Raw genomic sequence first — 27,918 nt, forward strand, 5'->3', positions numbered from 1 at the left:
TATTATAGGCCTATGTAGGCCGACACCACATACACACACACACATATATATATATATATATATATATATATATATATATATATATATATATATATATATATATATATATATATACACTTTTTTCTTTGGGGGGGGTGACACCACGAAATGCCGCACCGCTGACACCCGACCAAGCGACGCCACTGTATATTATAGGCCTATATATATACTTATTTAGCCGATACAGCCGGCCATTTTAATTCATACAGACATAGATCTAGATCTATATGGCATGGAAAATTGACCCCTTGGCTTTCTTTAAGTCTTTGAATTCGTGTAATTACATTCATGTCGCGTAATTCCTTTAACACTGATTTTCAACGACGAAAAAATGATTGATTTTCAATTCGGCATTGTTTGGTTGAATCCGTTTAGCTTTATTTAGACCGCACAATACTATTTATAGTAGCGATAAACTTGTTTACTGTCAACCGAGTTAATCTGGGTATCCGATTTTTAAAGTTAAACATTATTTTTAAAGAATAAAATGCCTGTCTATGTTACATTTTGTTCAACCAAAGAATGTTGGTCCTTTTCGAATCTATCTGCAAAGCCAGTTGAAGATCTTTTACAGCATGTTTTACCAGTAAGTTAAGAAAAGAGAGTCAGGTTATTCATTCAGTTCAGTCATTCAGTTAACTTGAGTTAACCAACCAAAGGCAAAGGAGTCAGACCAGTTGTTTTGTTAAATTGTTATTATTTAAGTTATTAATGTTAATGTTTACTCTATGTTGACAGAGTACAGACACGATATTGGAAAAGTATAGTATTTTAAGAAAAATTCAACTGCAATTTTGAGGGGGAGGTTGTAGGCTGAGGTGTGACATCATTTTAGGTGGGGGACTGGCTTTTTGTGCAATGTGTGACAGGGGAGGGGGTGGGTAAAAATAGTTTAAAAAGCGTGACGTCAATTAGTCAACTCAGTTCATTAAATATTGCGATAAAAATTGCTAGACATTTCATGGTTAAATGGTCTAGATCAGTGGTTCCCAACCTTTTTCGAAAGGCGACCCCCTTTCATAAAACGTAAGTGACCCGCGACCCCAATATAATTAACAAGTCGAAATTAGTAAAGAAAATAATAGCCACTAAATTAATATTTTCTAGTAGACTTTCAATATGAATTATTCTTGATAACTGTTTTAATACGATGAGCAAAATTAACAAATAAATTTTGCAAATTTAAGAATTCATCTTGTTATTCCTTGGCAATGCTGGTAACATCAAGGAAAGCAGAGAAAGGGTGACAATGCAGATTCTTCTTCTTTCAGCTCGGGGAAAATAACGCCGCAGTTCGTTGTCAAGAGATTCAAGATGCACAGAATCCTTTTAAAATGTTATCTATCACACCACACTGCAGAGTTTCTCAAACAAGGCAGTATTTCAAATATTTATTTTTCTTCGCCAATTTTGCAGCTTTGATAAAAATGCCAAGAGATTATCATGAAAAGAGATAATATTCGTTCCTTTATCAGGTTAAGCTTAGGTTGATGTTCGAATATATCTGCTAGGTATGATACTCTCTCCAACCACACCATGTCGTTAAAGTATATCAAAAGGTCTTGTTTCCTTGCACTTCCAAGAACATCTTGATTTCATCTTTCAATTCAAGAACACGATTGACATTTCCTATTGACAGCCAGCGTACTGAAGTGTAGAACCTCGTGATCTTTATTTATGTCTTTGCACAGTTCTTGAAACAGACATGTGTTTAGGGCTCCAGATTTAATATGATTTACGACTTTTATTAGCATTAGCAATGGAGTCGGAAGAGTGTTGCTGGTGAGGGTATACCGGTGAATCATGCAATGGATTCCCTTTCATTAGGGAGCTAAATCTTTTACCTTTGACTTTTTTCTGAAACCCCCATTTTGACCCAAACATGACGTACCATCCGTACAAGCCCCACAGCCGTTTTCCCATTTTAATCCTCCAGTTTCAAAAAACGTATTTATTTTCTCGATGATATCTTCACAAAACATCAACTCTTATTTGCTAACATCTGAATGAATATATTTCACAAAGACAAGCATTTGCGAACACAAACTCACGTCTGTCGATTCGTCAACTTGAAAATCAAACAATGTTGAAATCTTGATTTCATTCTAAATTTGTCTTTTAACATAAGCCACTGCATAGTATTATTAGACAAAGATGTTTGTTGCATCTTTACTGCACTGGAATCCCCAATAACTAATTTTACCATCTTCAGCATACATGGTTGGATGAGATTTTTCTCCTTTGTGTGAGAGGTTTTTTGCTTGGCAATTTCTAATACTACTTCATATGATGCTTGCGCTAATGCTGTGTTTTCTTGGTGAAAACGTTCTGTTCGATCATGTCTCTGACGTTTGCAACTAGCTTAATGCCGACGAAAGAACTACATATCTTTTTTGGTGTGTTCCGAATGACTCGTTTCAAATTGACGTTTGGAAGTTTTCATAGACTCTTGACTAAGAACAACTTTGCACAGTACAAATTGTTTATTCTCTATTCCATTTCCAGTGATGTTAGTAATGCCGAATCTATATATATAATTCTCTTTGGGAGCCGCTAGAAAACAAGCTGCAAACGCGCTCCCTACCGTCCCCACCCCTACATGGTCTGGTGAGCTGTGGTTCACTCTTTATGTTTACAAACATTACAAACACAGCCGGGTTTAGTGAAGACCGTTAGGGGCAGATAATTTAGTTTGAAACGATTTTAAACTTAGGGGGGGGGGGGGGGGTAACTAAGTGGAGTTTACTTTAACGGAGGGGTGGGGGTGAAAGGGGGGGGGGGGGTTATCGTCCTTACCGAGCTACTTATAGTGTTTTAAAGAAATATTTTCAGTGGCAGTGTTGATAGTGTCGAATTCACAAATTATGAATAACTGAAAAGTAGAAAAAACAACAACTAAATAGCGGCGTATGATATGCCGCGGGTCGGCTCGTTTCAAATATTTTTCTAAATATTTATGTTTTTTATTCATTGCTAGAGTTTAGTCTACCAGTTGGCGACCCCCCAGAAAGCCCTTCGCGACCCCCAGGTTGGGAACCCATGGTCTAGATCTAGGTAATTTACACTAATTCTAGGTATTACATCATCACCTGTGTGATCGCCAGCTCATGTTTTCTTGTCAACTGGAGAAAAATCCCAACATGGGCAAGGGGTCAAAATTAGTTCACATTGATTTAGATATCAGCATAAAGCAATTGGGATATTTTGAATCAATCCTTTGAATTAGCTTACATTTTTACCTTGTAACTTTTTTTTTTAAAACTATAAAGATGCATGACAGGCTGGAACATGTGCTTTACTTCAAACTGTTGGTTTTACTATTTTCAGGATAAATGACGACTTAATATACGAACGTTTGATGCTACATATCAAATTTATATAATTTTTCCTTGCAGGAAAAAGAGAGGTCATTTTTTTACATTTTATGCAATGGTCGAAAAGTTTCTTCAGGCAGTATTTTGGAGGATGACAGAATATATCACATTGTTCCGAGAGTTTTTGGTGGTAAAGGAGGTTTGTGCTCATTTTCTCTTTCATTTTATATTTAAAACGCTGATCTACAATGGAGCTAGTTGTATTTTATTATTATATTTCTATTTTATGCGTTCTATTTTAATAATTTTTTATTTTACCATTAATTAGACATACTACAAACAAGTTCATAACTCTAATTTATCAAGTTGTTTAACTTTTTGGTTCTTTATTTTTTGTTAATTTAGTTGTTCAAAATAATCAAAATGTTGTTTTTTTGTTGTAAAGGCTTTGGATCTATGCTTCGTGCTATTGGAGCTCAAATTGAAAAAACAACTAGTAGAGAGGCATGCAGAGATCTCAGTGGTAGAAGGATGCGGGATATTAATAATGAAAAGAAGTATGTATGAACATGTGTGTGTTTATGAAAATTATGTTTTAGTGTAAAGTGGGTTTAGTGTCAAACCTGTACAAAATATGAAACTGGTTAGCTTTTATATAAAACTTTAAAAAGTAGACCATTTAACTCTCCAGCCTGGAATTATTTTCATGGTTAGCATTGAATTCTTTTATTCCCCCTAACTTTTTAGGCACCTTGAAGCAAAAAGCTTAATATTTTTCTAATTTGTAACATATGCACACAAGCATATATAATAATTATTATTACATTTTGAACATTATTTTTAATTTAATGTAATGATTTATTGATAGAGGAAAAAAATTTAGTTTTTGCCAAAATGTAATTTTAATCAAGAATCACAGATAATAAAAAACTTTCCTAGGTAAAAAAATACACTTGATTTGAGCAGATTAGTAATGAAAATATTTACAGTATTTTTTCCCCATAAAAAACAGGTTAGTATTAGAACAAATATATTATGTTGCAAAATATTTTACCAGCTGATATAATTGTTTAGAAAAAATGTATAAAAATGAATAAATAAAGTATACAAACAATTGAAAGAAGTAAGCACAACTTGAAATGGCCACTCTTACCATGTCATTAACAAAAAAAAAACAACCTTTAAAACCCTTGATTCAGCAAAAGAATTGTTATGGGTATGGGGAATGGCTGACCCAACACTGGGAGGATCATTCTGGTCTTAAAAAGTTAATAGTAAATTATTTTTATAACAGATTAAAGGAATGGCTAGCTAAAGAAGCAGAAAGAGAGCGTGAGAAGGAACAGCGAAAACAGGACCGTCTTGCCAAACGACTAACTTCACATCAGCACAAATTTGAGGATAAAGAATATTATGAGCAGAGAGCTAAAGTACAAGAAGATTTAGAAGATGCACTAAGTAAAGGTGTGTTTCAATTTTCTATTTTTTTTTTAAATTTAGTTTTAATTTTGTATTAGGGCCTTATATAAATAGGCAGTTAATTCTAAAATGCTATTGATCTATATAAAATATTCAACAATTTAAAATATATTCTTAGGTTTAAAAAGAAAGCAGAACAAAAGTGAACCAAGTGGGGCTTCTTCAACCAAAAAGTCAAAGGCAGAATGGTAAATATAACTTTGCTCCTCTTTTTAAAAACAATGTTGCATTAACTAGAATCACAAGTGGCCATATTTTAAAATTTCTTTTATTGCCCATTACATATTTTTTTGCCACCACCCCTGATATATTCACATAATTATTCCCCTCCCCTCCTCCGGCAAAACTTAACTTTGCTTATCCTTAGCTCACTTTCCTTAAATAAATATTAAACTTGAGGAAGAGGTTGTTGTCAAAAGGTCAAATGTGCATGCCCTGTAATACATGGTTGTCAGAATTTCACACCTATTTATCTCACACGATGTTTAATTAGTTGTAAACATAAACAGTCCTCTTACATATTGGTATACATTGTTCAGTTAAAGAACTATCTGTTCAACAGTCACAAAAAAGCCTTAATAGGTTGGAGCTCATACATAGTTACCAAGAGCTTAGATATTGTGTATTAGTTATAAACATAAAAAAAATTAAAGTTTGTAAAACATACATTTCTTTTAGGCTGGGTGTAGAATTGGACTCAGATGATTTAGAAAGTGGCTCTGATAATGAAGCCCAACCTTGTGAGCCGTGTTCATCACAAAGCACTAGTGGCCTCAAGGTACAGACAGAAACAAGTCAAAGCGCTAGTTGTAGTACAGACAGTAACTCAAGTCCAGCTTCATCAACAGAGCCCAGGTTGCAAGAAGACACAACTGATTCCACAACAGCTGATGGTTCAGTTCATTCATCATCTGACAGCTGTTTGGAGGTAACCAAAGACAAGGGAGAAAGTGATAACCCATTACCATCAGCACAGCCTTGTGCCTCACTGGAACCTCTTGATCTGGATCAGATCACCAGCAGTCAGGAACTCTGCCGCTTTGGACTGGAAAGATTAAAGACTGAGTTGATGGCAAGAGGACTCAAGTGTGGTGGTACACTTGAAGAGAGGGCTGCCAGGCTTTTTGCTGTCAAAGGGCTGGCACCAGATGAGATTGATCCATCACTTTTGGCCAAATCTAAAGGGAAGGGGAAAAAATTGAAGTAAATGCATGGGAAACAGTATATTTTATAACAGCATGATCAGCTTCAATGCTCTATCTAAAAAAAATATGCCTATATTTTTATTCATTACAAATGGTTGAAATAGAATTAAAACTTATTTTTTCAGAAGTAAGAAAAATTTACTACAGGTTAAGATATAGGAAAATGCTTGTTAATTATCAAATAATTAAGGAAAGGAGAATTAATCTGTAGGTTGGACTGGTTGAAAATAAAATCTAAATGTAAGACATGCTATCAATGATTGAAATCAATAAAATCATTAACACTTTTCTTGTTGTTTTTTTAAGTTTATTAATAAATATGACTGTCTGAGGGATTGTTGAAATAGTAACATTTAAGTAAAAACCATATCCATCACATTAATAAATACCAGCTGTGACATGTTTGAAATCATCAAATGGTTGATATGAGTAATAAATAATTATGGTAAAAAAATGGCACACTAGTTGCATTTAACTATGATGAACAGCGTTATCTTTCAAAAAATGTACGCAATGAAACATTACTTTAAAAAAATTTTCATAAAAAAGTTTGATTTCACATGTTCAAATGACATTTTATTGTTAATGAAGATTTAATGAATAAACTCTAACATTAGTAAAATCATATTTATTAAGTATTTTAACTATACAAAGAGTCAACTGAATAAGTATTGCAATCATTACATTTTTATATTGGCATAACAACACAGTAGGCCTATGGTATCATAAGTATATTTTAGATTTATTACTGAAAACTCATTGCAATATTGAATTAATGGCATAAATAAATTATCACATGTTTTTGCATTTACATTTGTTACACATTATAGTCTTGAATACATTATTTAATTGCAAAAATATTAGGTTAAACATTAACCTTTTAATGTAGTATTTTAAATATTACAATCTCAAATGAGGATATGAGTTAAGGAGATCACATTACTTTTAAAGTAAATGTATTTTAAAAAAAGCTATGTACAGTTGTGCTTTTATAAGCGTGGAAGAACATGATGTAAACTAAGGGTCAAATCTTCACTCGAAAAAATATCTAAAACATATTAGCAATTACTTCTAACTTACAATTGTTTTGTTATTATGAAATTTGAAAAAAAAAAGAAAAAAATATTTTATTTAGAAATTAATATACAGCCAATATTCTTAGTACAATTTAATTGAGTAAACATATTAAACAAAAGATGGGGTAAAATGTAACAGCTTTTGTTAAAATGAACAATATCATCAATGTCAATATGATTTAACAAATACTTAAATACAAATTCATTGTATTTTATAAATAATTTCACGAATACTTCAGCAAAATTTTACTTGTTAAAAAAATGTTAATGTACAACTATTTTAAGATTTTAATAAATGAAAGGTAAAATACATTCATGTAGAGAAGTAAAGTAAACAAAATTTTGCAACATAATTTAAAACTTAGATTTTTTAGAACACATCTTAGCACGACTTCGCATACAAAGTAAATTAATACAACAAATGTTGGGAGCTCCTTTCTGCCCCCATTTCCTCAAGAAATGTGAACATCCTGATGGCGAGTCTTCAACTTTCTCTTGGGAAAATCTCTCATACAAATGAATGTCCTTTTCTGGAACACTACACTTGACAAGTTTGTCACAGCTTGGACCAACAGACTGTGTTGTCAGAGAGTCCTTCAAGTCTACAGTTTCTCTCTCTTTTTGTTCTACACTGGACCTGCTTAGTTTTGTTTTCTTTACATTTCTCTGTGGAGTGGAGCTACTCAAGACTACAGTTTCTCTCCCTGTTTGTTCCAGTACACTTGAGCTGGCCAATGCCAGAACTTTAGGAAGATCATTGATGTCATTGCAAAGCTAAAATAAAAATGAGTTAATAAATCATGTGATGACTCTAAAATATGTACAGAACTGGATACTTTGAAAGGATATTCAGCATTAATAAAAAAAAAAAAAACAAGGATAAATACAAACTAACCAATGAGATGAAAAATATCAAGCAAATAATCAATTACGTATTTTGAAATGATTAAATATGATTTAGTATTAATAATTTAAGTAAGTTTAATAATTAAAAGCTTCAGCACTGGTGCCGAACACTGTGGCTAAGGGTTTTTGAGTGTACAGACTTAAGTCATCATTGTGCATGACCTGCCAAATGAATATGGAGCTGGCCAAGTTATATGGGTAAGGGCTAAGTGACATCAGAGCTGAGTGGATGAGAAAATAGAGTACTGGTGGACAGGTTGTAAGCAAAGCCAGAAGTTGACAGTGCTCAGGCATTAAAATGTATTGTAGAGATGAAAAGTTAGAAAGATTGGTGGATTCAAGTAGAAAAAGGAATAAGCTAGGTCAAATTAGTACAAATTTGATTTTTACAGGAGCAATGTAAGCATTTAATATATAAAATACTGGCCTTGTTGTGCTGAGAATCGATGCTCAAAACAGATGGTTCTAACAGGCTAGGCACTATGATTTCATCTGTAACAGCTTCTGTACTTGTTTGGCAAGGAAAACCAAACTCAGAATCATTCAAAGTTGGTATCTCTATGGGTGAGATGTCAAACTGTGGAAATTAAAATTTTTTAGTTGTTGATATTATAAACATAGGTAAGAGAAATAAACCCAACAGCTCCATACTTACAGACACAGGTATACGATTACTCTCTGGGGTGCTTGTTTTCATAACATTAGCTTGTTGATTCTCCATTTTCTAAAAAATAAAGTATAATTAAGAAAATTATTAGAGCTAGTTAGAATTATAGTGTATCCAATATTTAGGCCTAGTTGTTTTTATTTTTATACATTTAATAAAAAAAATATACCATCTTAATCACAGGTTGTGTACACTCAGCAGCCAAAGGTTGAATTTCTTTCTTTGTTGTCAGGTTCAAGCTTGTTTTACTTTGGTAACAACCTGTTGGCAAAAATAATTTTTTATCACGATACAAAATTTTGATAGTCACTTATGTAAATCTTCTGCGCTAGATCTGGTAGCTGTTACTAGCTATTTTATTTTTTTCCGCAATTACTCACAGCAAGTTTTTTTTTTTTTTTACCTCTTATCAATTATTTGTGATAAATTTATTCTCATGATGAATATTTAGCCTTGCATTTTTTTAGACATATTGATAGAATAATTATATTGTAACAATTAAAACATTCAATGTTTCTATTGTCACAAACATAAGATACTTTGGCTTATTTTAGTAATCATCAATAATTTTTAAACATATTAGTGGAACAATTAGTTAGTATTAATTTCAAAGAATTAATGTTAAACAACATGCAGCATAAGCTACATTAGCCATGTAACTCTCAACTCAGCACTTAATCTCAAAGGAAAGATACTTTTTCGTTTATCATTGTTCAAACAGGAAAAGCCCAAACTAACAGCAAATTACTATTGAAAAATGCTACAAAAATATAACAATTTATTTGATAGAATAAAATTGATACGTCATTCCTTGTATTCTTTCATTTAAAGTGGAAAGGAAATATGGTATGGCTATTATAAAATCTATACACTTCCTTTACAACAGTTTGGGCTGATACAAAACCAGCTTTTGTTCTGCTCTTATATTATTTAAATTAGACAGGAGAACTTAAAATAAAAACAAACATTGAATTAAATTTGCAAACAAAACAGGAAAGAAGACATAGTGTTGATACTTTGGGGAATTGTAGAAAACCCAAGCTGTTCCATGGTCTGAGTATTAGAATCTGACATCCACAACATAGTAGAGCACTTGGGTGTTTTACTTCTTCTAGTGGGACAAGATTCTGATAGTTTTCTAAAAATTCCAATCAATATATTTTTACTATGTTATATAATTTAAATATTGATTATACAGTAACAGTTACATGTATATCAATACACTGTTAACGCGTAAACTGCAACAAATATGCCACACATAGACCATACCTGATGCTTCTGGCACATTGGAGTTTCCTGACTGTTGGGGCTATTGAGAAATAAAAAGTAATTATTTCATAACTACAACCTGCAATAAAATAAATTTAACTCTTACCAAAGCATCACCAACCAGTTTTTTTTTTTACCTAGCTTAAAAGTTGGTAAATGGCAAGTGTTTGCAGCAGAAGCCCTTCTCTTACCATATCTTGTCACTAGAGCAATGTTTTACAGTTTAAAATTAACGTGATAATTTATTTATTATAATTTGCTCTTTACTCCTAGAGTTTATCTTATTTGAAGTAACTAACCAGCAGAAATTTTAAAAAGTTGACACTTATGAAAAAAATGTTTTTAAAATTTACTCTATGGGTATATAAAACAATATACTATAAAGACATTTCCCCTTTTTTAATATAACCGTACACTAAAAAACATTATTTAAATGTAACCACAAAACATTATTATTAGTAACTAAGCATACATTATAATAAAATATTTTCTTTATTTACTTACTTTTTTCTGTGTTAATAGGTGACAATGATGGTGGAAACTCAACCATCCCAATGTCATTTTTATTCCTATATGTTGTTGAGTTTAACCTTGGTTTCAACTTTTTCATTTTCACATGTGGGGACATGAGAGCAGGCTTTGAGGAGGTTGAGCTGGAATCTCCTGAAAAATTGAGTTCATTTCAAAGTTACCAAAAAATACTACAGGACTTGCTTCAAAACAGTTTTTAAAACATAGTCATTTAAATACAATTCTTAAGGAGAAAAAAATACTGGACTATTTGTTTTAAAAATTGATATTAATGATATCACCTGAACCATAAGTGTAGGTTGATACTAAATCATACACATATACTGAAGATGCTGTTTCCTTTTTGCTCTCTGCTGCTGTAGAAAATGTTTCAGTTTTCCTCTGTCTGGCTGTAACAACAAACATTAAGTCAAGTAATGAAGTATGACCAGGGTAGTTTGAACAATACATCTCTATTTTTTGTAAGTCATATTAAGAACCATCTCATATCCTTTTATAAGGGTTGACATAAAACAATTGTGTACATGAAACAGTCACCCATCCAGTTTCTGATGCATTATCTTTGTTTACTTCATCAGTTAGATGAATTTTACTGCCAGCTGGTGTACCATCCAACGATTCATCATCACTGTATTCTATACGGACCGGAGGACTCCATTGAAATAAGTTGTTGGACTTCATACATGGTTCTTTGGAATAAAAATAATACAGCAAAAAAGGTTTAACTAAATAAACTACTCATAAAACTAAACAAAGAGTAATAAATACAAGAGTACCATAAAACAACAAGCAAGAGGTTTTCAGGGCAAGGTTAGTGTCCTGCTTTATTACAAAAAAATTAGGAACAATTTTTCTATTAGTGCTAGTTGGTGCATATATTTATAAAACAGGTATGGCTTTACAAAAAATGGTCCTAAGGGGGTGTGATCCTTCCCCTACTCCCCTAAGAATAATTGAATAATGTAACTTACCAACACTTTTCCTTGCTATTTCCACACTGAGGTCATTTTGCTGGAGGTCTACTGGTTGATTTGGGCCTACAGTATTTTGATTATTATTTTCCTTGTAAAACTGTAACTTGCTAGTTTCCTCCTTTTTGACAACAAGCTGTTTTAAAGCTTGAATATCATCATTACAGCCTTCAATTAGCAGCTCTATATCATTTTGATTCTCTAAATCCAGTAAACATGAGCTATTCTCACTGTCTTCATCTTTATGCGATGCAGTTTTTAACTTTTTAACTATTTTTGCTGATCTAGATTTTCTACATTTGTTCTTTGACATTTTCTGCAGGAAAAAACAATTATAAATTACAACACTTTTGCAATTCACAAAACAAAAGTTATTCATTTTTCTGCCATTTATTATAACATATAGAACGTTATTAAAACAAATAAAGAATTTGGCTACCATCAAAAGTAAAGTAAAATTTAATTATTAAAAATATATGGCATGGCAATCCAAAATTTGATTTAATAATACTGATTAATTTATTACAGAAGTAAAGTGTTTAAAAAATTCCACTCAGCTAAATTTAAATATTGAAACAATCTTTTTTATTATATTAAAATACAACTCATTGTTTAAAAAAAAATATCTTACTTTCCTACTGAACGTTTCATCAAGTTGAAATAATTCATCAGCAATTGGTAACTCAACTGTACTCTTGATAACATTTTTAAGCTCTGATTTCTTCTTATGATTTTTTTTTCTAAATAGATGAGAACACATTAGGATATTTAATAAAAAACATTATAAAATATACCAAAAATTATTTATTTTTTAGATTCTGCATATTAAATGAATAATATAAACACATTATTTCAAAGTTCATATTGTTTTACATTGTTAAAATATAACTGGTGAAAACATCAAGTGACTTAATGTTATAAATACTGTTTAATGTTAAGAATTTTTTGTTTAATAGTTTTAAAAGTTTGAACGAATATTAAAGTAATTATTAGATGCAAAAACTTTATGAGAATTTTAAAATATTTCCTCTAACAATTTTTCTACGGAAATATGTTTGTCATTTATTTACTAATATTAGCAAAAGCAACAATACCCCCTTTTGTCTACTTACTTTGCTTTTTTGACCTCAAGATGTTTTAGAACAGAGTCTTCAAAAACATTCTCTGCAACAAAAAAAAATCTAATAATTAGATTTAATACAAAAACAGTATTGCAAAACAAAACAATTTTAATAACTGTAGCAATTTTTCTTAAAATTCTGACCTTAATAATATGTTCTACTTATAAAGTTAAATTTGTGTAATCCTACCTTTTGTAGAAATAGGGTTAAAAATTTTATTTGTTGCTTCACAGCTCTCATTCAATGATATTTTATTAAATGGTTTTCTGGTGGAGTAAGTTCTAGCTTGGCTTTTCATTTTATTAAATTATTGCTGTAAAAATTCAAAAGACATTAAGAAAGCAATCATTTCACTAAATAGGAGTTTTGCTAAATTAAATTTTAGAAAGTGAGAGATGTATTTTGTGATAGTAATACTTTTAGTTAAAAGGGATGGTGTGGTCTGCTAGCCTGAAGGTCTCAAGTTCAGACCTCAGTTTGGGCTTGTGACTGTAGGATTTCCTAGAGTCCACCCAGCTCTCATGGGTACCTTACTTATGTTGGGGAAAGTAAAGGCATTTGGGCTTGGTGCCATCCACATGCCAAGGTTAAGAAACATGAACTCTGCTGCATCTGCCCAGCTGATTGCTAGGTCTAAACAGGAATCTTTACATTTAGTTAAGGATGAAGGTTAAGTTTACTCTTTTCTAGCAATAGCACACAAAATAATGTGTAAACAAGATTTTTTTACCCATACAAAAGAGATATATTTCCTAGTTTGATAACATAATGTCATATTAAACACAGACATTACCTATCATTCAGTAACCGCTTAACATAGAAAACAAAAAAAAATATCATATCTATCCGCAACCATTCTACTTTAATAATGTGTGTGTCATTTTGTATTCATACGCATAGAACTTAAGCTATTCTTGTTATAGTGACTGGGGGGTCTTAACGTGTGTTCGAACACATGTAATACAGTTTTACATGTGTTCGGACACCTTCACCCGTCATCGGACATAGCACTTTTTGTTCATTTAGAATAATTTAAAGTCAATTTAATGAATAAAAACATATATTATATGCATGTATATTGTGTTATTGATTGTTTGTGGGGTAATTTTAATAGTATAAAACCTTTTTCCCACACTCCCAAAGTTCATCCCATTCAGCCATTGCGGCTTGCGCAGTACGCTGCTAAGCCAGCCAGGTCACATGATTCCCCCTCCTCTTTCGCATTCCATTGCCTTCTTGACCTTATTTTGACCCTTTCCCTTCAATAACCAGCCCCTTTTATGCTCTAAATTCTTATTTAGTAATATTTTTGTGTTGCTGTCCGCTCCCATGTAAGGCCAAATAAGTTAGCGAACACCCCTTTTTTATTGTTCAAGCACAAAAAAACCCATTAACCTTGACATTTATGATGTTCCATACATATATAGAAGCTATTTATAGTGTAACCTTTTAGCTAAGCATTGATTGGTTCAAGTTTTGCCCCTAAGTCCAACCCTAGGTCACTTCATCCGGCTGGTGTAAAAATAGAAATGTGCGTACCATGCAACGTTAAAAAATTTCTAAAAATAATTCTTGAGAAAGGAAACGGAAGTACTTGACACGGAAGTGTTCATAAATGAACAGTTTACGTGCAGGCGCCGTGGTTTCGCGTGAGACATGCTAATTAAAGTTTCTATGAGCCAAAAACCGACGAAGTGTTCGCTCCTACGTAATTTTTGGTGTGTGTCCGAAAAGTGTAAACTCCTCTATATATTACTATATAATATATAGGCCTATCGAATATCGTGATTTTGCCAAAGTTTTTAATAATTTTTATTAGGCCTAGATCTAGATCTAGTCTAGATCTAGTAGATCTAATTTTAAACTTTAAACTAATTTTTAAATAATTTTTGTTAACTTGTATTAAATTTAAAATTTATTAAATCATTATTCATTATTTTCAAATTTTGCTAAAGCTTATTTATTTTGAGTTATAGATCTAGATCTAGAAATTTATTTTAAAAGTCCAATATTCAATAGATCTAGATTTCTATGTAGTTTTCTAGATCTAGATCTAGATCTACATACAAGATCTACATTAATTACATTTAACTACATTTAACTTCTAAAAATAAGCAAAATCAAAGAAATCACTACATGTAACTCTTGCAATATTTCCGGAAGTTTTCATTTCCCAAACAGTTCATTGGTTCTTTTTCGTTGATAAAAACAGGGGTTGAATTAAAAAAGAAGACGAAAAAAGACAAGGCTTTATTAATTTACATTTGTCTAAATTGTAACATATTCTTTATCTCCTAAATTTTTAGCAATTATAAGCTAGGCTAATTGAAAGGTTTAATACCAAAAAATTGTAATTATCGACTCCATCATTAGTCTGTACTTTAAAGCTTAGTCTAGATGAAGTGGTGCATATTGCCTCAAGTACTGATTTCCCTTGTGAAATGAAATAAGGCATAGAATCTAGATTCTAGATCTAGATTGCCAGATCTAGGTACTAGAATCTAGATCTAGTAGATCTAGGTACTAGGTAGGGCTAGATCTAGATTTCTAGATCAAGATCTTATTTGAAATGCGCCTGCAACTGCAACGCACCAGACTGTTGACTGTAGCCTATATCGATGTAGATCTAGATCTACATTTCTAGATCTAGATTGTAAATAGTAAATAGATTTATGTAGATTGTAGATCTATTATTAGTAGTTATTGATTCTGCGTAGTGCTTTTGTTTAAAGTAGAAGCAGATTCTAGTGACCAGGATGGGGACAACTAGCTGTGTGCGGCCTCTCCGTTTCCGCCCCTCATAGGGGTCATCCATAAATGTCATTAAATGACGTCACTCCTTTTTTTGACGATTTTACCTCCTCCTCTCCGTCACACGTCGTCACAAAATTACGCCCCCCTCCCCCTGCAAGTGTGACATCATTTATGGACGACCCCCATAGACTAAATGTAATAAATACAAAAAAAAAAGATAAAAACATACCTAAATCGATTGTTTATTATTTATGATGATACTCTTTAAAAAATTAAGGTTTTCACAATCACTGGTTTGAAAAAAAAAACACCCACTGATTTGGAAGTTCCAGTGGAAAGTGTTTAGTCAATAAAGTATACAACAATGTGAGTGAGGGAGGGGGTGCAGACGTGGTTTAATTATATAGATCTAGATCTATTTTCTATATGAATTAGTTGAATTTTCCTATTTCGTCTGATACGTGCTCAGGAGGGGGGGGGGGATGCATGAAAGACAAGCAATGGAATCTGTCTAGCCGACCAGCATATCTCGTTGAAAAGGTGAACTCTCGATAAAGTGGACTTTGGCGTTGGTGGCGTACCATAATTTTAGATATGAAAAGTTCACATTTCCACTTTACATTCAGCAGAGAAAATTATAAAATAGAAGAAAATCACCCCATCCCCCCACCCCCATGAACAGAGTTTCTTTCAGGCATCTGGAAGAAAATCTACCGCCCCCTCCCCCCCCCCCCCCCCCCGAATGAAATGGAATTTATATACAAAACATACTTTTACCAGTGTCCGCCCCCCCCCCGAAAATATCAAGTGCCCCCCCCCCCCCCCCGCCCCCAACCGGAGAAAAAAGGCTGGAAGAAGCACTGGCCCATGAAGTAACAATTCCCCTTGAAATTCCAGCCATTCAGTTGTCCAAAAAAAGTTTTCAATTCGACTACTGTCTGTAAGTTAGCCAACAAATTGTCCCTGTAAATTGTCCTATCACGCATTATTAAAATTTTAATTGCCTCAGTTAGAAAAAGTCAGAAACCCTCACAATACAGCCTACAACTCCATAATTGTTTTTTTAATACAGCGAATTCTTGATTTCTTACAAAACCTGGGTTATCATTTGTTGTATAGATCTAGCATAAATCAATTAGAATCACAACTAACACAAACGTTTACACAAAAAAAAATTATAATTGAAAAAATACACACAAAAAAACTGCTAAAATGTAAAGTCCGCCCCCCCCCCCCATACATGTGACGTTATATTGAAGGACGACCCGTAAAACAGTAAGAGCAGCCTAGCATTAGCTCCGGATGTAGTGTTTCATACCAAAGTTATACCGGTGGTATATTCAAATATTAAAGTTATACTGGTATAATGTTACAGGGTATTATAATAATCTTTTAAAATCTCTTTAAAGTCCCAGTTGGAACGTGTTGGTGAATTCTCGATGTTGGCCAATTCGAACCTCCATACACCTGAGCTGGCAACTTCTACCCCAATACAAGCAAGTCAGGGTGCGCCGCCATGTTCCCCTGCAGACTCCCGAGTGCCAACAACTCCAAACATTGAACGTGTGTATTGGCTTTCTTATCTGTTCCATTCACTCTAGCACAGTAGAGAATTTAATGCTTTAATTAAAAACACATTAGCTTTGTTTGCTGCATCTATATAGTCTTAATTTGTTTTTGTTTTCTTGTATTGATAGGCCACAACCTATCCTTAGACCAAAGTGTGCCATGTACGCCTTCAAGCGCGACGCATCAAACGTGTTCCCAGACAGCAGCATCTCCTACACTGCCACCAGCAGCATCACCCTCACTGCCCCCTACAGCATCACCCTCACTTCCACCCCCATCGGTACAGACGACAGATTTACAGCCGGGTGTAGAAACACCAGACTTGAGAATCCATTTGCCGCCAGATAGTACGTCTCCTTTGATAGCATCTACCCACACTATGTTTAAATGTGGATGCTCCTTAGTGATACATCGTGTCTTTCTTTTTTTTTTTAAATCCATTATTTGAATCTATTTTAGCTCCAAGTATGACCAGCGACCAGTTGGTACCATCAACCCCAAGTGGCCCAACCTGCCATGATGTGGCCCATGTTGACACCGCCCTACCCAACGGCGCCGGGCCGACACTCCAACACCCACACGTCGTCAGCTTGAGAGAGGACCAGGTGAAAGCCACAAGTCCAAGAAGGAAAAGCTTATCCCGCCGTCGTCTTTCTCTGGATAAAGTCACGTGCCGTGCCCAAGTGGCGCCCCCACCAGAGGATACCGCCCATGCTGCAGCCCAAGACCAAGCGGTTAACGCCCCCAGATCTGATCAGCTCAGAAGGGATGAGATTCGGGTGCAGCGCCTGTCAGTCATCACCCAGACGGTCCAAGCCAGTCCCCCCTCAGGTCACGTGGTGCCGAGTCATCAGCTCCAGCTATTTTCTGGCGATGATATTTTTTGTTGACCATCACATCCCAGATTTTTTTGTTGACCAGCACATCCCAAATTGTTTTTTGTTGACCAACACATCCCAGATTTTTTTGTTGACCATCACATCCCAGATTGTTTTTTGTTGACTAGCACAACCCAGATTTTTTTGTTGACCAGCACATCATAGCTTTTTGTTGACCAGCACATCATAGCTTTTTGTTGACCATCACATCCCAGATTTTTTTGTTGACCATCACATCCCAGATTGTTTTTTGTTGACTAGCACAACCCAGATTTTTTTGTTGACCAGCACATCATAGCTTTTTGTTGACCAGCACATCATAGCTTTTTGTTGACCTGCACATCCCAGATTTTTTTGTTGACCATCACAACCCAGATTTTTTTGTTGACCATCACAACCCAGATTTTTTTGTTGACCAGAACAACCCAGATTTTTTTGTTGACCTTCACATACCAGAATTTTGTTACACTTGTTCATTGTTTATTCTTTCAGCTGTGTACAGTTTAATGTCGTTTTTACAAAACTTTTCCAAATAAAGTATACATTGGCATAATAGGCACAGAGCTTTAATCATGCTTTAAAAACAACTATTTCCTGTCTGTATCACATTCAAAACACGTCGCGTTATCTATATTACTAATAACGTCAACATCAATGGCTTAAAATTGTTTTAACTAAAAATAGAAAAAAAAACAAGATGCTTCACACAACATTCTTTTTAAAAAAATTCCTTGTAATTTTATTTTACTCACAGACAGCTGTTGGTGTTAGCTATTGAAAAAAACTTCCCCGTACAGTACCACATCTTACACAAGATTCACGTACACTACCAAATATTACACATCATCCACATACACTACCCAAATCTTACACAAGATTCACGTACACTACCAAATATTACACAACATCCACGTACACTACCAAATATTACACAGCATTCACGTACACTACCAAATATTACACAACATCCACAGTATATTACTATATATTGCACAACATTCCTCATACAAATATTTATTTTATTGCTACATAAACCTTTTACCTAATTTCAATATATTCTACAAACTCTCCAATATCTCCATACTACTTAGTTCAACTACAATAGTTTCTGCCTTACACAGAATAACAACAGTGTAATATTCTGTTTCCTTGATGGCAAGTGCTACTTGAGTTACTTGAAGCTGGATCACTTGTGATAATGTACGACGTTACAATGTTAGTCTATTTCATGTACGTCTTTACAGGGGCGTAGGGCGGGGGGGGGGGGGGGGCGGACCGCACCGAGTGACACCATTTAGGGTGGTGACACCAAGGCAAAAAATAGCAAAATATATAGAGAAAAACTTGAGGGGGGGGGGGTGCAAATCGAAAGTTTGAGGGGGGGGGGGGGGTGCAAATCGAAAACTTGAAAGTTTGTCCCCGGGAAGGGTCGCAACGCCTCTGGGGGGTGACACCATTAAGTGCCGCACCGGGTGACACCCGTCCTCGCTACGCCACTGCGTCTTTACATCACTAGCTTGCACTAGAATAGAGATCATGTCATTAAATTAATTATACGAACTAAGTCGCATAGGTTAACAGATTTAGTGATGGATGAGAAATAGACGTGTGGCACTAGTTACAAGGATTCTTAATTTAGTTCCTTTTTTTTTTACACTGTATAGAGTTTGTTAGTAATGTTAGGGGTAAGCGAACATACACATTTCAGAGTATTAATTATAAATTATAAATTAGACGTTCCAACAAAACGCTCTCATTCGCATCACCATCAATTTTTCACTACAATAAATAATAAATAAATATTGAATATTTAAAATGAACACCAAAATAACAGGCGGAGAAAACTAGACGTGGTGGTTGTGTTGAGTGGAGCACAAGAGGCATGTAAGAGTTTGACGTTTGATAAAGCTTAAGAGAGGATTGGTCGGATATATATTAGATACAGCCAGTAGAGAAAATATGAAAGTACAAAGTCCCAGATTTTAAAATCCTGTCTACTTAAGCTTGATCTTCGTATCGTTGCAAATATAGAATAGAGTATATGACAGATATAGACAAGACGACATTGTGAACAGTGGTAGTAATGGGAGTAGAGATTTAACTAGAAACCGCATCTAGGGGTCGTCCATAAATGACGTCACACTCGTAGGGAGGAGGGGGGGGGGGTCCGTAATTTTGTGACGGTATGTGATGAGGGGAGGGGGGGGGGGGTTCAAATGGTGCGACGTCACACTTTTGCATTATAAAAAAGCAATGTTAGAAAACGAATTTTTAAACCTTATTTCGCGTTTTAGAAAACTGTTTTAATAAAATGTAATAGGAATTGATTAAAATACTCTATTTTGACAGAGTTCAGACAAGATTTTGGAAAAATATCGATGTTTAAAAAAAAAAAAAATTCAACGGCAATTTTGAGGGGGGGTTGTAGGCTGAGGTGTTACGTCATTTTAGGGGGGGAGGGTCTGGCTTTTTGTGACGATGTGTGACGGAGGGGAGGGGGGAGGTAAAAATCGTCAAAAAAGCGTGACGTCATTTATGGATAACCCCCTAGGGACTAGCAGTGTGTACTTCTCTTATATCCTAGCAACAATATGTAGTGTTAGGGTACCAAATCATTTAATAAATGAGTGTAACAGATACATTGTTCAAACATGTATTGGATAAGCATAACAGAACCTACAGCTCCGCACAGCTCCCGGGTTTTATTGTTCCTTGTTCCTCCTCAATTATCCTCCTCACCCCCCCCCCCCCCCCCGAACGAAATGTATATAGAAAAATATATACTTTTAACAGTACCCCCCCCCCCCCCCCCCGAAGAAAGTCTACCCCCCCCCCCCCCCCCCCACCCCCCCGAAAATTTCAAATCCCCCCCCCCCCCGGAGAAAATAGCATGGAAGATGCTAAATGCAAAAGTGTGTCTTCACAGTTTCTGACCCCTTCCCTCCGCGTCCACCGCATGTCGTCACTAAATTTCGACCCCCCCCCCCTTCCCATTATAGAAGTGTGACGTCGCTTATTAAATGACCTCCAAAGTCACACATCTACAGTCGTACGTCGACATAAGAGTTATCCAGCATTTATAATCGTTGAGATACGAGCGATGTTGCTTTGAAATACGAGAGGAACGTGAACATTGTGCTTTGAAAAGCAGTAGGCATCATTAGCGTAGCGAGGGGGGGGGGGGGGGGCGGGGGGGGGGTACATATGACCCCGGGCGCCGACCTTAGGGGGCGCCAAACTGGGTTGGAAATATGAATTGAAAGAAAGGTTGAGGGGGTGGAAATCGAAAGTTTGAGGGGGGGGTGCAAATCGAAATCTCGAGGGGGGGGGTGCAAATCGAAAAGTTTGTCCCCGGGCGCCGGGAAGGGTCGCTACGCCTCTGGTAGGCATAACGCAAATTTCATATGCGAGCAATTTGACGTTACAGTTATGGTTACGAAAAAATTATTAGTATTTTAGGACACCGCTTAGCAGTGAGATCGTCGTTCGTTCAATGAGCATTGGCAATTTGGCATTAATACTAATCATATTTCAACAGCGGGACAGCGCAAAGGAATTGTACAATAGAAGATGAAAAGTTCAAGGTAGAATCTCATCTGAGTTGATAGAGACACTTAGATTGACCTCTCTGACTCATTGTAACATTTCTCATTCATCTATTATATTCTCTTTTTTTTAAAATCTCATTTTGTATTTGTAACATTATTTCTTTATTCCACATTTTTAGTGCTATGTTACTGCTATGTGTTATTGAATTGTTTTATTTGTTTAAACGGCCAATGTGAAAAAAGGCCTTCGTGCCTACAATTGTAACCGTTTCTTAAAATAAATTTGAAATTTAAATTTGAATAAATTTGATCTATATCTAAATGGCGATCGTTAATAAATTAACAAACATGACTATTGAATTGATTGAGTGATAGGTCTACTGATACGTTAAGAGAAGATTGAATTCGTCTCTTACCTGAGAGAAGAACAGCAATGGACTATTCTTTAAAAAAAATATTTTACAAACTTAAAAGAAAAGCTGAAAAGAAAAGTTACTCTATTTTATTACTTTTTGAAACCACCATAAAAAGATTTCGAAAGTAATATTTTGATTTCTTTTAAAGTAGTTTTATCTGGCTATTTTCTGTAATTTTAAAAATACCTAAAGTGAAACTGATGGGGTAATGTTTTGTTGGTCAGCTGATATTATATACTATGACCTAGATCTAGATCTCTATTCAGAGTTAGCCTAGTTTCTAGTTTATTTAACTGATCGCAACTGCAGCCGCTAAGAACTTAGGCCCTAAAACTCTAGATCCGGAGTCTAGCGATATATATATACTAATCTAGATTCATAGAAGAATCATCTAGATCTACTAAGATAGTAAGAAGCCAGACAAATGAAATAGAGTTTAATAATAGTATAGAGATCTAGAAATTGTTAATCTAGGATCTAAGGATAGAGTATAGATAGAGGGTACTACTACTAGATCTAGATATAGTAATTAACTAAAAATCTAAAATCTATCGTTTTAGGTACGTAAAATCGCCCGCGACTAGTAATGTGAAAAACAGGTGACTCCTTAAATTTTAATAATTATTTCACATTTTGAGGAGGATTTATGTTTTGAAAAATATCAAAAATGTCTCCTTGTTAAGTTGTTTCATTAATGATTTTATGTAGGGCCTAGGCCTACCTGTTTTTAAATAAATTTAAACAACTGAGTTAAAACTTTTCAGTAATAAATGAAGACTAGCGATGTTTCCAACAGATGCAACCATGCTCATTTACTATACTATAGCAGCCTTCTTGTTTATTTTTTTAAAATTGTAAACTTATAGCGCAAGATTCAGGGGAAGCCACTCTAACTCAGATGGCCACTTTTTATATAGCAAATCCTGCTCGCAAACACTGCTGTTTAAAGTTAATTTCTTGCCTATATTGATATATTTAGCCACTGAATTAGGTTTATTATTCATTTATCTATAATATTTGACACAAATATATAAGAATACTTCTATTAAAGCCTTGACATTTTTGTACATTACTAGCCGCGGGCGAATTTACATACCTAAAACGATAGATTACTTTATTTAATATTATTTATTAGGCCTAAGGCCTAAACGTTAAAAAAGTAAATTAAAAAATAGGCCTAATATATTATATATAGATCTATTATAGGCCTATATTATTATATATAGGGCCTATTATTAGCCTAATTAATTCTTATTATTAAATTCAAAATTTATTTATTAGGCCTATTCAACAGGTCTACATATTTTTTTTATTAGATCTAAATTAGTAGATAGATTGAGATTCATCTAGATCTAGATCTTAGATTGAGATTCTAGAAAAATTCTAACAGCTACACTTCCTATGATATGTACTAATATGTAGACAACAGACCCCAATTTATTGAAAAAAAAAATGTTAAAAATTTATTCAAAAGTCTCCAGGTGTCTGTGATAAAAAACCAAATTGTTTTGGCTTTTAAAAAATAATTCAATATGTTAAATTATTAAATTGATAACATCAATTAGAATTTCAATCCATTTTTTACTTGATGGCATTGTCAGGCAGTTGAGCAGACACTTGCTAACCTTAAAGTCCAGAGTTTGGACTCTGGATTTTGACCCCCTGGACAGATGAGCCCCTCAGGAGCTTCACAGGATTAATTAATTTTGCACTCATATAGCCTATACAAAGTGTCTGACAAGTACCCTATAGTATAGAAGGATCTAATGGAAAAGTGCTCTTTATATTTGGCTAATATTTAATCATCGCTTTAACCAATTATACATTATCTTTTGAACATATTTAATATTAAAAAATAACTTTGATTTAGGAACTTCACACTTTTCTTTTAAGATGTGAAAGTTTGACCAAAGATAGGGCCCCGTAAATAGGCCTGTGCACATTTAGATAAGCCAGCTAACACTTTCTTTTTAAATTGAAAACAAGTTTCATTATCAGTTTGTTCTATAAATGCATTTCTAGATTATTCCCAAGCCATTTGGAACGGTTTAAAATGAGACTGATTGTTTTACTTTGCCTGCCTTTATGGTTAGTAGATTTCATAATTTTATTATTTATAATATCCTTTTCTACCTTGTGGGGTTAACATGAAAGTTTTGGAACTTTAGTTTGTATTGTACATATTCTATACATCTTGAAAATATATTGTATTCTGGAATTTTAAGAAGTTAAAAAGTTAATTTAATGTATTAGCACACTTTGTATTTTTATACCTACAAAAATATAACTTATTGAATAAAAAAAGTTTTTTAAGAAGATAATGCTGTAGCAATAAGCTAGAGAAAATTTCAATAATTCAACCTTTTTTTCCCAGTGCTTTAGCAGTCACAGAGTTGGCCAAAGAATGGGATTTTCTTTTGTTTGCCCAGTTTTGGCCATCTTCATCGTGCATTTATTTTGAACATTCTGTAAGCCCTTTTCATATGGTTTAAAATACTTTAGAAATAATTTCATTCAGCTCTTTATAAAGTATGCTTCCATCTTTTTTTTTCAAAACACAAAGACTAAAAAAATAATAATTATTAACATTTGAAAAATAAGTATAGCTTTACATTTTGTATTTTATAATAAAAAGTAACACTTCCACTTTGTTAGGGTTGTGTTGTACCTGAGCAGGTTAATGGCTGGACAATACATGGACTATGGTAAACTGAAAAAACATATTTTTGTTTTCCATTTTTTTACCTTTTAGTTTATAATTTACTTAATCTACTTATTTGCATTCATTTAATAATATAATTTTTAGCAGCCTATAATCAGGGACGGAGCGGTCTAGCAGTAGACAGCTGGACTGCTAACCCGTAAGTCTCATGTTCGAATCCGGGTTCAAATCAGTGGACCGTCCTTGAGTCCACCCAACTCTGATGGGTACCTAACTCAGGTTAGGGAAAGTAAAGGCAGCTGGGCATAGTGCTGACCACACTATCTCTTTGTATGCCGAGGTCACAGAAACAAGTGAACTCTACTTCACTTGCCCCATAGACAGTCAGGTTTGAAAGGGAAACTTTACTTTACTGTTTTTATAATCAGACAATGCCAGATCCTCTCTCCTTCTATCTTGATTTAATTTATATGAAATTACTTTTCAAAGTTGATTTATCGTGTCTGAAATGATGTTTAACTATCTGTATAACTGATAAGTCTTATAAGGTAAAAACTTTTTTAAAAATGACAGGCCTTCAATACCTGGCAGCTCATCCCAGCCAGAGTTTTGTAACAACAGTATGAAGTTTGATGAGAAACAAATTGAGGTAATTTATTTTACACAGTTATCTTCAAATAATTTACTGTAGGTTAAATTAGACTGGGATTAAAATTAGTGGTAGTAAAATTTTTTTTAATATACAAACGACAAAATGATTTAAAAATTGTTTTTTTTATTGCTTTGTGAAGGTGCTGAGACCCCAGTTAAATGTGCAATGGCCTTATTACAACAAAAGTGGAGACCCAACTGAACTGTGGTATGCTTAGATAAATGTCATTTTTATGTCAATTATTGTAGATTCAACTGAACTCTATGCCTAGAGAAATGTCATTTTTATGTCAATTATTTGTGTTGTAGACCCAACAGAGCTCTTGTATGCCTAGAGAAATGTCATTTTTATGTCACTAATTTGTCTTGTAAACAAATCTGTGTGTGCCCTACCAAATGATTGACCCCAGTGAAGAAACTGTAACATGATCCTCCTATATTGTTTATTCTAGGGAGCATGAATGGGATAAACATGGCACCTGTGCTTACAGCTTGCCCATACTTAAAGGAGAGCTCAAGTATTTCAATCAAACTTTAGGAGTTCATTCAGGGATCAATTTGCTGGAGTAAGTTGTTTATGTTGTTTATTAGAATTTAAGGAAAGGACTTAATACCAGAGAGAGTAGTTTCCCTTTGTCATATTTCTACTGAAAACGTCCATATTGCTACTTTTTAAAATTGGACATTAGTGATAACTGTGAAATATTTGTTCTTCAGCTATCACTTATATAAAGGCAAAATATTTTTATTTCAGCTCTTAAGGATTAAATTCTTCTTCTTCTTCTTCTTCTTCGTTCTTAATTATTAGTGTTGAAGGGGATCGAGAATTATCTGCCAGTGCGTTTGAACTCGAGACTTTGTTCAAATTTATCAACCATGAGCTTTTTGCCGACTCGACCACGCCTTCAACACAATTAAGCGTTACGTGTCAACTGGTTATGCGCCATTGAGGCCATTGACTCCGATTTCAGCCTGCTTTTCTTTTTGGATTTGCTTCCATAGCCTTTTGTCCAACCAAGAACAAACTACAAGGCAGCAGTTGTTTAATTTTGGAGTTGTCTCTCCTAGAAGAGTTGCTGTCCCCAGCTAACGAGCCTCATCTGCCCGGGGGTTCGAACTCGAGACTTTTCGGTTTAGCAACCATGAGCTTTACCGACTCGACCACGCCGACCCCGGATTAAATTCAAATATGATTGTTAGATATAGTACATATAGTAAAGGACGTTAATATTATTGCATTATATACAGATTTTAAAGAAGGGTAATATTATTGCATTAATTTTCATCTTCAGTATAGTATATGATGTTAATATTAGTGCATTATTTTTTTATGTTTTTACAGTAAAAAAAAAATGCTAATATTGCATTATCTTTTATTCACAGAATTTTACAGAAGGCTAATATAGTTCCTTCAACAAGCGACACTTACCTGGTGAGTTGGTAAAAAGATTTTAAGATTTTTAAACTTGGAAAAGAAAATGGTTGTACATTTAAAAAATATAACTGGCATTTTTTATATATATAATATATATATATATATATATATATATATATATATATATATATATATATATATATATATATATATATATATATATATATTTATTTATTTAAAGGATAACAATCAGTCTGTATTAATGACATTGATAAATAAAATCTACATTAAAATAATCATGAAACTGTAAAATTTGTTTTCTGAAAGTATAAACATTTTCTACTTGAATTACTCCCTGTTCCAGCCTCAAGATATCTATAACGCTGTTTACTCAGGAGTTCAGTTAATTCCAAACATTGTTTGTATGTATAATGTAAGTTCTTTCCAACCTTTTCTTTTAATTTTGTTGCTTAGTTTGAAATTACATTTATGTTTAATCGTAGATCAGCATTAGCAGACAGATTTAAGCAGTTTACCTTGATTCTGTGCTTGTTCTCATGTATTCTATTTGTATGGTCAAATGACAACCTGCAAACCACAGGCAAACACCTGAAGTAGCTGGCCTGCCCTTTCTTTTTGGTTAAATATTTGAAATATTCTGGTGTTTGTTTTTTGTACATTTTCATATTTGTAAATCATCCATTATTATACAATGGGGAGACAATAGGCAACTGTGTCCTGGGATATCCATTAGTTGCTAATTCAGTAGTGTAGGTATCAGTGAAACAATGATGTGGTTTCACATGGCGTGGTTTCACATGGCCCATGTACTATTTACCTAACTACACCTGTTTCTATACTTAATGTTTACATGCTGATACAAAGTGGCCTTGACAATAGTTTAATTGATCAATGAATGCAATTGTGTTGGGTATACAAATAAAGCCTGTTATAAAGGCTGACTTAATTCCAAATGTTAAAAAAATAATCAGTTGAAGGACATTGAAGTCCTGTTGGCTGAAGAGTTCCTCTTCAACTTCTCATCATTTGTTTCTGTTCTATTTTCCTTAAAGAAAGAGGATAAGCAGCACTACTTGTCAGAGATCTGGCTGTGTTTGAATAAAGATTTGACTGGGAGAAACTGTACAGAGGCCAACACAACTGAGCAGCACTTGATGAGAAAACTTGGGAGCTCACACAAAGTTTTAAAGTTCAAGCCTGAAAGACAGTCTGGTTCCCATCCAACTGCTGATGTCACTAGCTATTTCAAAGACTGCCCAAATAATACAGGGGTTTATTATACACCCATCCCCCGTAACTAAGGTTCTTCAGCTGTTTAATAACAGAGGGAAAAGTTTTTACTTGTAAAATGGTAAAGGGAGACAGATTTAAAAAATTCAACTTTCATTCATTAGTCCTGTAATCCACCAAGATGATCACAATGTTCACCAGTGTTTCTTCCAGACTTTTTTTCTCGGGGGGGGGGG

General features: G+C 34.0%; 4 protein-coding genes across 12 annotated transcripts; 3 read left to right on the forward strand and 1 right to left on the reverse strand.

Moving 5' to 3' along the window:
* Nucleotides 1-345: 345 nt before the first annotated feature.
* On the forward strand, nt 346-6,326 carry LOC131946786 (splicing regulator SDE2). Its single transcript, XM_059307721.1, has 6 exons — nt 346-625; nt 3,435-3,552; nt 3,799-3,910; nt 4,648-4,817; nt 4,951-5,020; nt 5,511-6,326. The coding sequence occupies exons 1-6, from the start codon at nt 527-529 to the stop codon at nt 6,037-6,039; spliced, it is 1,098 nt and encodes a 365-aa protein (XP_059163704.1). The 5' UTR covers nt 346-526; the 3' UTR covers nt 6,040-6,326.
* An 11-nt stretch (nt 6,327-6,337) lies between these two features.
* Nucleotides 6,338-21,948, reverse strand: LOC131946782 (uncharacterized). 4 transcript variants are annotated; one of them, XM_059307711.1, is made up of 14 exons: nt 21,744-21,948; nt 12,768-12,891; nt 12,570-12,621; nt 12,089-12,197; nt 11,458-11,773; nt 11,011-11,175; nt 10,768-10,875; nt 10,460-10,618; nt 9,956-9,995; nt 9,703-9,824; nt 8,856-8,947; nt 8,675-8,743; nt 8,447-8,596; nt 6,338-7,887 (listed from the first exon to the last, which is right to left on the reverse strand). In XM_059307711.1, the coding sequence occupies exons 2-14, from the start codon at nt 12,874-12,876 to the stop codon at nt 7,468-7,470; spliced, it is 1,911 nt and encodes a 636-aa protein (XP_059163694.1). In that variant the 5' UTR covers nt 12,877-12,891; nt 21,744-21,948; the 3' UTR covers nt 6,338-7,467. The 4 variants fall into 4 exon arrangements, with proteins under 4 accessions (XP_059163694.1, XP_059163692.1, XP_059163693.1 ...); XM_059307709.1 differs by lacking the exon at nt 21,744-21,948 and adding an exon at nt 14,920-15,011; XM_059307710.1 differs by lacking the exon at nt 21,744-21,948 and adding an exon at nt 14,715-14,762.
* Nucleotides 14,885-17,829, forward strand: LOC131946790 (mucin-2). The gene is made up of 4 exons (XM_059307728.1): nt 14,885-14,928; nt 16,742-16,895; nt 17,030-17,248; nt 17,361-17,829. Exons 2-4 carry the CDS (start codon nt 16,772-16,774, stop codon nt 17,789-17,791), a joined length of 774 nt encoding a protein of 257 aa, XP_059163711.1. The 5' UTR covers nt 14,885-14,928; nt 16,742-16,771; the 3' UTR covers nt 17,792-17,829.
* Nucleotides 21,253-27,901, forward strand: LOC131946788 (ribonuclease Oy). Of its 6 annotated transcripts, none has more exons than XM_059307724.1 (10): nt 21,253-21,363; nt 23,766-23,831; nt 24,118-24,211; nt 24,399-24,448; nt 24,979-25,054; nt 25,197-25,264; nt 25,509-25,622; nt 26,440-26,488; nt 26,796-26,864; nt 27,505-27,901. In XM_059307724.1, the coding sequence occupies exons 1-10, from the start codon at nt 21,350-21,352 to the stop codon at nt 27,751-27,753; spliced, it is 849 nt and encodes a 282-aa protein (XP_059163707.1). In that variant the 5' UTR covers nt 21,253-21,349; the 3' UTR covers nt 27,754-27,901. The 6 variants fall into 6 exon arrangements, with proteins under 6 accessions (XP_059163707.1, XP_059163705.1, XP_059163709.1 ...); XM_059307722.1 differs by lacking the exon at nt 21,253-21,363 and adding an exon at nt 21,759-21,867; XM_059307726.1 differs by lacking the exon at nt 21,253-21,363 and adding an exon at nt 21,909-21,948.
* Nucleotides 27,902-27,918: the final 17 nt, after the last annotated feature.

This window comes from Physella acuta, unplaced genomic scaffold (assembly GCF_028476545.2).
Source record: "Physella acuta isolate Inbredline_101_S28 unplaced genomic scaffold, ASM2847654v3 ptg000571l, whole genome shotgun sequence".
Lineage (NCBI taxonomy): Eukaryota > Metazoa > Mollusca > Gastropoda > Physidae > Physella > Physella acuta.

Bases quoted from the DNA above. Each gene is read 5' to 3' on its own strand.
- LOC131946790 (XM_059307728.1), top strand. From the start codon at position 16,772: ATGTTGGCCAATTCGAACCTCCATACACCTGAGCTGGCAACTTCTACC. The intron at 16,896-17,029 runs GTGTGTATTGGC...TTGTATTGATAG, and splicing joins AACAACTCCAAACATTGAAC to GCCACAACCTATCCTTAGAC. The intron at 17,249-17,360 runs GTACGTCTCCTT...AATCTATTTTAG, and splicing joins AATCCATTTGCCGCCAGATA to CTCCAAGTATGACCAGCGAC.
- LOC131946782 (XM_059307711.1), bottom strand. From the start codon at position 12,876: ATGAAAAGCCAAGCTAGAACTTACTCCACCAGAAAACCATTTAATAAA. The intron at 10,619-10,767 runs GTGATATCATTA...TCAATTTTTCAG, and splicing joins AACCTACACTTATGGTTCAG to GAGATTCCAGCTCAACCTCC. The intron at 8,948-9,702 runs GTATCAACACTA...TTTTGCCAACAG, and splicing joins GTTTTCTACAATTCCCCAAA to GTTGTTACCAAAGTAAAACA.
- LOC131946786 (XM_059307721.1), top strand. From the start codon at position 527: ATGCCTGTCTATGTTACATTTTGTTCAACCAAAGAATGTTGGTCCTTT. The intron at 3,553-3,798 runs GTTTGTGCTCAT...TTTGTTGTAAAG, and splicing joins AGTTTTTGGTGGTAAAGGAG to GCTTTGGATCTATGCTTCGT. The intron at 4,818-4,950 runs GTGTGTTTCAAT...ATATATTCTTAG, and splicing joins AGAAGATGCACTAAGTAAAG to GTTTAAAAAGAAAGCAGAAC.
- LOC131946788 (XM_059307722.1), top strand. From the start codon at position 21,761: ATGGACTATTCTTTAAAAAAAATATTTTACAAACTTAAAAGAAAAGCT. The intron at 24,449-24,978 runs GTAAACTGAAAA...TAAAAATGACAG, and splicing joins TGGACAATACATGGACTATG to GCCTTCAATACCTGGCAGCT. The intron at 25,623-26,439 runs GTAAGTTGTTTA...TTTTATTCACAG, and splicing joins TCAGGGATCAATTTGCTGGA to AATTTTACAGAAGGCTAATA.